Genomic DNA, 9,340 nt, shown 5'->3' with positions numbered 1-9,340 from the left:
ACCCTTTTTTCTATCTAACATAATATAATTTAATATATTTTTTTGAATTTAATATAATATAATTATTGAATTTAATTTAATATTATTGAATTTAATATAATATAAATATTATTGAATTTAATATGATATAATATTATATTATTTAATTTAATATAATATAATTTAATATAAAATTTTGAATTTAATATAATATAATATTATTGAATTTAATTTAAGTTAATATAATATTATTGAATTTAATTTAATATAATATAATTTAATAAGTATAAAATTTTGAATTTAATATAATATAATATTATTTAATTTAATATAATATAATTATTGAATTTAATTTAATATAAATATTATTGAATTTAATTTACTTTAATATAATATAATATAATTTAATACAAATTTTGAATTTAATATAATTTAATACAAATTTTGAATTTAATATAATATAATATTATTTAATTTAATTTAAGTTAATATAATATTATTGAATTGAATTTAATATAATATAATTTAATATAAAATTTTGAATTTAATATAATATAATTATTGAATTTAATTTAATATAAATATTATTGAATTTAATTTAATATAATATAATATTATTTAATTTAACATAATATAATTATTGAATTTAATTTAATATAAATATTATTGAATTTAATTTAATTTAATATAATATTATTTAATTTAATACAAATTTTGAATTTAATATAATATTATTTAATTTAATTTAATTTAATATAATATTATTGAATTGAATTTAATATAAATTTTGAATTTAATATAATATAATATTATTTAATTTAATTTAATATAATATAATATTATGAGGGCAATCTTGGAAATTACTTGTTATATCCCACAATATATTTTGTAAAACAAACATGCATAACATATATCCAATCTTATATATCAAGTCAACAAACATGACTTGGGGGATATACTATCCAATACTTATATCCTATTCATTATATATCCTGACTAAATCCCACATCATATTATATCCTCCATTTTATATCCAACGAAACAAACGGGGCCTTAGCGTTTTACTTTCTGAAACCCATTATGTTTCAGGTCCTTTATGAAGGAAGAATTCATATGTATTAGTTGAAGTGCCCAAAATTCAACAAAAATAGTGCTCAAGATTATGTAACCTGCCTTTTCTATGCTATCACTGACTCCCCCCCCCCCCCCCCCCCCCCCCTCTCTCTCTCTCTCTCTCTCTCTCTCTCTCTCCGTGTCCATGGTCTTATCTTCAGCTACTTTCTTTTAGCTCTTCTCTCACCTTCCCCATATTTGGTAAAAACTAAGAATTCAAGCTTGTCTTGTCTTCTGATTATCATATCATACTTGCCCAAGTAAAAAAAACCCACTGAAACTGAGGTATGCAATTCCAACCCACAATCCTTTGAAATTCTTACTACTACCCATTTTTAATTGTAGTTAATTTTGATTGTTGGTTTTGATACTTACTTCACTCCCATAAATAAATACACAGCTTTCTTCTTCTTCTTATTCTTTTTTCTCTTTAAATTCTGATGATTGATGATATATTATCTTTTTCTGTTAACTTGTTTTAGTTTTTGGATCTTGGGTTTCACTCAATTTTTTTTTTCTTTGTTGAAGGTATTGTCAGTTACTTACTGGGTTTTATGTTGCTTTGGGGTTTCCAGAGTGAGCTTCTTATCTCATGTTCTTGAGGTTTCTTACTGGTTTTTGGGTTTATTGCAGTAGATTCTTCAGGTTGGCGGGGGATCTTCTGTTTGTCTGTTTCAAAACACTCACAATTATTAAATTGTTTCGAAATTCTCGTATCTCGAAAACTATTAGATTGTGTATGAATCTTGAATTTGAAGAGAGATTTGCGAATAGAATGAAAATTAGAAGGGGAAAGTGTAAAATATTTAGCTTCAATTTCATTCACTTTTCCTTTCCCATTTCTTTTCACTCTACAAATCCTTACTCAAATTCAATATTCAAATACAGCATAAGTGTTTTGGGACAAGAACATGGAGAGAGAATTAGGTACAGATGATATTTGCCCTTTATTCATAGACTTGTTTTTCTTCTTAATGATTGAGGTTGAATGAGGTCTACATTGGAGGAGGCGTTGTGTCCCTTATTTCAATTTTGTGTTTTGTTGTGTTGGTTTACAATCACCTTTTAGGTTATGTTTGGATAATGGATTTGGGTTGGGGTTTGAAAAAGGAAGAGAAAATGTGAGGATAATGTGAATGAAATATAAGTTTAATTTTTTCTTCTTTTCCCTTGCCTTCTTCGTTTCTTTCTAAATCCCTACATAAATCCATGATCCAGACACAAGCTTAATATAAGAAGTTAGATTTTTGTATATATCTACACTAATATATAAAATTAGAAAGAAGAATGGTGGATTTGTTAACTCAGGAACACTGTGAATTTTGAAGCTACTTAATCTTGTTGAAGATTTATGATAAGCAAATGGTAAAACAAATTTTTGCACATTTCAAATCTCCTTATATGGTCTTTTTCTATATCAAATTAATTTAGTAGAGTCTGCATATCTTTCTGTTGGTTGGTTTCTTCTTTTCAATCTTTTAGTTTCCTTAAAATATGAAGGGAAAAAAAAAAATTATGAATACTGGAAGAATGTAGCTTTTCTCCCATTCTCTCCTCTTCCCTACCCACACCCAAATATGTTGCTGCTTTTGAGAGAAATATTTAGATTAGGATGGGCATCAATACCTCAATGGAAAGCTTTGTGAGAAAAGAAAAGAAAAGAAGCGAAATGGTCACGGGATCCTTGACTCTTTTTTGCATAATTGAAGAGAGAAAAAGAATAGAAAATAGTGTGTTTTCTTTCACTCTAGTTGGGAAAATATAGAGGAGAGAAAGGAAAAGAAAAAGAAGTTTATGCGGGCAAGAAGAGTAGAGCACAGAAAATTAGTTTTTGTTAAATTTTGGGACAAAACTGAATTATAATGTTCTTTTCTCTCTCTCCAAATCTCTCCACTTTTACGACAGATTCAGAAGTGTTTTATTTTTTATGAAATTTTGGTTTCCATCCATTTTTCTTCACTTTCTTTCCTCTTAAGCTACCCGAACAAGTGATTGTATAGGACAGTGTCCCTTTTCTTTTCTTGTTTTTACTTCCCAAATCACTCAGTCCAAAAGGACTAAGTACTCATTTCTTGTTTATAATTGGGGTAAAACATATTGAGCTTGTTAGTTCTTTTATTTGAGTCAAACAGGTGGCCTGATAATGATAATAAGAATTGATGGTTAAGAAGTACTGACACTTCTAAGAAAGTGGCATATAACTAGTTCTCCTCGAGTTTGTCCAGAATGCGAAGATCAAAGAAGAATTTTCAGGCATTAGTTTCTCTATACACAACATAACTACTTATTTGGTGTCAGCTCACCATAGTCAGGATATTCAATATCGTACTTCACGTTGAAGCACTGAAGCTTTAGGTATCTATGTTTTTCTTAAAGAGGAAAGCCCAATATACATAGCATGCTAATTTTCTCTGAAATTGTGGCCACTCTGTTTTACCGTAGGTTTGTCCATGGCAAGGACCATTTGTAAAGTTGTCTCGCTGCCATCGAATATGAGATTTGATCTGTTATTTGGTCAAAATTAGGTAGGATTTAGATGTTAATTAATTTCTGGTTTGCGAAACAGATGGTCAAAACCAGTTTCCATGATTCACATGTTTTTTGTTATTTCATTCCCTATTGTAAGAAATTGTAATGTGGGGCTTTCATTGCTTTCTTCTTTTTGAATTCCAATGTATGCTTTTCTTGTGGGGTGATTGATGAGGCTTTATTCTCTTTTTCGTTATGAAGACTTTCAGCACTTGAATAGAATATGCAATTATGGAACCACCACTACTGGTACCAGTAATGATAAAAAAATAAGGAAAGTAAAATTCTTAGGTACAAATCAATTTTTCTAAAGAGGGTTTAGCGGACAAGAAGAATCTGAGAAAGCAGTTAAATACCCTTTAAGGTGCTAGCTACCTGGTTTAATTGTAAAAATTTCGTGGAGGCGAGCAATGAGTTCCCTTTTTAAGGTTTGAACAATACCCCATTCACACTGATGATTTAGTACTTATATCCTGTGTTGAATTCCTTGTTGTGTGTTGAATTTCTTGGCTAGATTCTTAAATGGTATCAATATGAGCTACTCTTTTCTTGATAGATCTTGTGTATTCGAACACCCAAATTTTCACATATTGAATCGAGCTTCTGTTATGCTCAGATTCCCTAGGGTAGCATCTAGTCTTCCAGAAATCTTTGCTTGAAATGGCCATAATACTGTATGAAATGTATGAACTAAAAGCATGAGACTTGAATTTTCTCCCCTTATGTCACACTTTGCACATTTTGTTCTAAAAATAAATAAATAAACGCAGTGATAATTATTTATATGTTTATTAAGTGAAACAATTGGCATATTTTCTGAAGGTATGATTCTGAGTAAAGGTGTGGGCATGATAGCTTCTATAATTGTTGAGGTAAATATTTGTGTATATTGTTTCAATTTGAACGATGTTAATCCTAGACAGTCCAATATCAATTTGGTCATTTTGTCCAAATTATTGTCAATTTTTATTTATTTATTACATATACTCCTCATGTGACTGACACTCGTTAAAAAAATGAACTTTAACCTCTAATTTGAGTGAGAGGACCAAATTGAAGCTATAAACCAGCCCCCGCACGCATACTGCTCCATTGTCATTCCTCTTATTTGTTGTCTTCTATATTCTATCATGATATTCTGTTGTTTCATGGCTAGATTTGCTCTCTCCCCCTCGGAAATGTATAATTAATATTGTGATACATGCAGGCGAAGATTTAAATAACAACCGTTAGCATTTGAATTAATCTCCCCTGCTATTTCTCACAAGAAAAAGAATCAAGCTTTTGATTTAGTTGTCCTACTACCCAACATGAAGCCTTCAAGTTTCAACCTAGACTCCGAAGATGAGTCCGAAGTCAGCAGCCAAGTTGCTTCCAACATATCGATCCAAGAAATCACCCCCGATCCCTCCAACGGCACCACATCTTCCTGCCTCACAAATTCAATAAAGCTTCAACCACATCCCGACCCTGTTTCCCTCGATTTAACACTGAGCTTTGATCCCAGTGATGTCGAGTTCAAGGGCACTGATGTTGGGTTCAAGGGCATGGACGACACTAGCAATGAGAAAACCGCTCATGATCCACCACCGGCAGCCAGAGTATTTTCGTGCAACTATTGTCGGCGCAAGTTTTACAGCTCCCAAGCTCTGGGTGGGCACCAGAATGCACACAAGAGGGAGAGGACACTGGCAAAGCGGGCAATGCGAATGGGAATGCTATCTGATAGGTATGCCAGCTTGGCATCGCTACCTCTTCACGGTTCTGCATTTCGATCACTTGGGATTGAAGCTCATGCCTCGATGCACCAAAGAGTGTTGCCATCGTCAACCAGGCCTTTTTCACATGAGGCCGGAGTTGGTGGAGCGAGGTTTGAACAGAGCTATTTCGGGTTGCCAATCTTTATGGAACACAATGAAACAGAGCTGTTTTGGCCAGGAAGTTTCCGGCAACTTAGTAGTAATGGCGGGGTCAGTGACGATTTGGGTTTTGGGTCTGGACAAAGTTCGAACATAAATTTTGTAGCTATGGCTCCGGCACCAAGAACAAATTCGTCTTCACCTGATCTGACATTAAAGCTTTAACTTTGAATTCCCAACATTATTTTCTGCTAAATTTGCGTCTCAACTTGATGTTTTCTCCTTGTACAGTGAGATAAGCGTTAGCGATTGCAGCGAGCTTATAGGTTTTTTTTTTTTTTTTTGCCTTTTCTTGGTGCCGGTTGAGTAACTATGCTTTTGCCTTCAAGGATGATATTAATTTCCAAAGATTGGGAATTTTGGTTAATGTTAATTCTGGTGTATGTTTTTAGGATTAACTTGTAAGGGATCTTGTTTGTTTTTGACTTCATATTCATTTCCGAACTTGCAAGGTCTAAGTTCAAAAACAGAAGTCCTTGTTAGACCAGAAGTGTGAATCCAAGCCAAGAACCAACTAACCTCTTTTTTTTTTTTCTTTCTTTTTTTTTAAAAAAATTTTGTTATCAGCTTTATTTTTTGGTAATCAGCGTCAATGTCAGCTTATCCCAAAGTCCTAGAGTTAACGGTCAGACCAAAAGTGTGGAGAATTGCAAATTATTTTTGGGTAAATTACATTGACATTTCTTGAGATTTATGTTTATTACAGTTTTTCTCTTTATATTTTGAAAATTACATCTCCTCTTTGAGATTTAAAATTTCATTACAGATTGTCTCCTCCAGTAATTTAATTTTTTTAAATACCAATTTTGCTCTTACTGGATAAATTACATTGACATCCTTTACATTTTAGAAATTACAATTCCCTCCTCAAGGTTTAAAGTAGCATTACCAATTGCCCCCTCTGTTAGTATTAGTTGAAAAAAAATTAATTGGAAAAAAAATTATTTGAAAAAAAAAAATAATTGAAAAAAAAATTAATTGAAAAAAATTTTGTTTGTCAAATTTTTAAATTTCTGTTTAAAAACCAACATAAACTCATTTTTTGAATTTACGTTTTTTCTTTAAATTTACAAACAGAGACAACCATTTATAAATCAAAAAAATTATCAAACAAGTTTTTATGACGGTTTTTAAATTTTTGTAAATATAAATTGAAAATTGAAAACGAAATGGCCAAACAGGCCTCAGATGGTAAAAATGTCGTAAAATTAACAAATAATTAAATAAGTTACCAACGTAAGAAATGACTTATCAAAAGATTCTTAGGCTATGTATGGTTTGATTTTTAGATTTTTTTTTTAAAATTAAAAATTAATTTGGTTAAGAAATAAAAAATAAAAAATAATTATTATTTTTATATAATTTTTATCTTTCGAGTGTAATAAACATAAATCTCAGGGAGTGTCAGTATAATTTTTATCTTACGTTGGTTTTTAAGAAATTTAAAATTTTGACTAACAAAATTTTTTTTCAATTAATTATTTTTTTCAATTAATTTTTTTTCCAATGAATTTTTTTTTCAATGAATTTTTTTTTTCTAACTAATACTAACCGAGGGGGCAATTGGTAATGCTACCTTGAACCTTAGGGAGGGGATTGTAATTTTTAAAATGTGAAGGGTGTCAATGTAATTTACCCAGTGAGGGCAAAATTGGTATTTAAAAAAAATAAATTGTTGGAGGAGGCAATATGTAATGAAACTTTAAATCTCAGGGAGGGGGATGTAATTTCCAAAAGATGATGGAGTGAACTGTAATAAATATAAATCTCAGGAGGTGTCAATGTAATTTACCCATTATTTTTTAATAATCAGCATCAATTTTTCACCAATTTTATGGGTTTAATTTTCAACTCATTCTTTTTTTTTTTTTAATTCAAAAATATGGATGTGCAGATAAGTTACTCCACACATTCGTCAAGGAGCATTGTCTTTTAATACCCACAAACCTCAATAATCTGCTATGAAAGAGACTTGAACCCAAGCATTGAGCGATGTGGACAAACTCCTTACCATTAAAGCAACAGATCATTGGTAATTTTCAACAACATTCCTAATAATGAGATTAGCTGATATTCTAAAAAGCAAAAAACATGCTACATAGATTTATAAATAAAATTTTCTTATCTATACTATTATATAAAACAAACACTAGACTTGGTGTATGTGTAGACCGTCCGAACTTCCACCGCGCGCCCCCTTTTCGGAGAGGGCACGGATTTGGGTTCATAACTACTACAATTCAGACTCCTGTCACGATTCTGTATCTAACCTCACAAAGTGCAATGTAAGACTGATAAATCACCAAAGAGTCCAAATTCGGCAAATCGTTTTGGAAAATCGATTTTAAACAACAAGTGCCAAACATGGACTGCTTTGCTAGATTACAGAGTTGCCACCTAAATGTTTTGTTTTTTTGAAAAATTTAGGAAATACTGACTCGTGCCTAAGGCCACATGTCCGTCATCACCAACGTTGCCTCGGCTCGGGAACTTGGGTACGAGGAGGGAAGGTCATGAAATGAGCACCCCTGCTCACCCGATCAAAGGATCGGCCTTTACTAATCATGATATGTTGTTTTGAAAACGCATGTGTTTTTATTCCGGTTTTTTAGCTAACTTACTACGTGATGCACACAACATACAAGTATAGACTAGATCGCTTAAATTGGAACAAAACAATTCAATATTTGTTTTAAAAAATGGTTTGAATTTGCCACCATCAAGTGAGCTTAGAAATGCAGATTTGCCACCAAACAAAGTGGGCTTAAAACATGATGATTTGCCACTCCAAGTGGGCTTAAAACTCACATTTTGATGAATTGTTCCAATTCAAGTAATGAAACCTTCATCCACAGGCATTCATGCAGTTATAGCAATTAAACAAATAGCCTCATGGCAAGCATGCTATCATGACAACACTCACACTCATGCAATTATGCTAAAGCGTAAATACTTACAGTGTACTTCGAACCAAAACAGAGAATTAGTTAGAAATCATGCATGATCCTAGCTATGTAAAAATGTCTAATGCAACACATGTAAAAATGCAACGAAATAGGCTCGGCTATCTAAAATGACATATGAATATAACAATTCGATAACATGCTTTGACACACGTATTCAAGTAAGTGTTGAAAGTTAATGCAGTTTGAATGATGCGCCAAGTCCGGTGATGCGCCAAGCCCGGTGCATGCAAGACAAATGAATGATGCAAACATACAAGCATAAGGTATGCTAATTGAAAATGACCCTAAACTAACCATCGAAAGCGGTTAAGTAAAAGGGATAAAGACGTGGGGTTAGAAGACATTCACACACACACGCACACTTATTACAACATTTGCCCTCTCGACGGAGGCTCCGAATGAATTAGTTAAGCTATTCTAAGCTAAGCTAACTAACTAATCTAATTAAACTAATTAGACTAATTATTACAAAATAACTAATTAACTATGCTAAGCTAATTAATTATTACAAACCGAATTGAATAACTAGCTAATCTAAGCTAATTAAAGCAATTAAATTAATTAACCATCTAAGCTAATTAATTACAACACATTGAAATAGCTAGAAGCAACTAACTAATAAAGCAATAAAGAGAAGATGGCCTCGTGGGCGAGGGAGATATGCATGCTCGGTCCCGAAAACCCATTGCCTTGCTGTAGACTGTCTGAACTCGCTCCGCACACCCCCCTTTCGGAGAGGGCGCGAATTGTAGTTCTAGCTACTACAGTTCGGACTCCTGTCACGGTTCTGAATCTAATATCACAAAGTGCAATGTAAGACCGATAAATCACCAA

The 9,340-nt window shown here is 32.0% G+C and overlaps 1 protein-coding gene across 8 annotated transcripts; it reads left to right on the top strand.

The window, feature by feature from the left end:
- Positions 1-1,026: 1,026 nt before the first annotated feature.
- Positions 1,027-5,938, top strand: LOC114281758 (zinc finger protein 4). Of its 8 annotated transcripts, XM_082893768.1 has the most exons (4): positions 1,109-1,377; positions 1,621-1,737; positions 4,444-4,493; positions 4,829-5,938. In XM_082893768.1, exon 4 carries the CDS (start codon positions 4,932-4,934, stop codon positions 5,703-5,705), a length of 774 nt encoding a protein of 257 aa, XP_082749894.1. In that variant the 5' UTR covers positions 1,109-1,377; positions 1,621-1,737; positions 4,444-4,493; positions 4,829-4,931; the 3' UTR covers positions 5,706-5,938. The 8 variants fall into 8 exon arrangements, with proteins under 8 accessions (XP_028080118.1, XP_028080120.1, XP_082749894.1 ...); XM_028224319.2 differs by lacking the exon at positions 4,444-4,493 and having other exon boundaries at positions 1,096-1,377; XM_028224322.2 differs by lacking the exon at positions 1,621-1,737.
- The last annotated feature ends 3,402 nt before the right edge of the window (positions 5,939-9,340 follow it).

This window comes from Camellia sinensis, chromosome 11 (assembly GCF_055761805.1).
Source record: "Camellia sinensis isolate YWXY chromosome 11, ASM5576180v1, whole genome shotgun sequence".
Taxonomy (NCBI): domain Eukaryota; kingdom Viridiplantae; phylum Streptophyta; class Magnoliopsida; order Ericales; family Theaceae; genus Camellia; species Camellia sinensis.
This window is presented reverse-complemented; position numbering and strand designations above follow the sequence as displayed.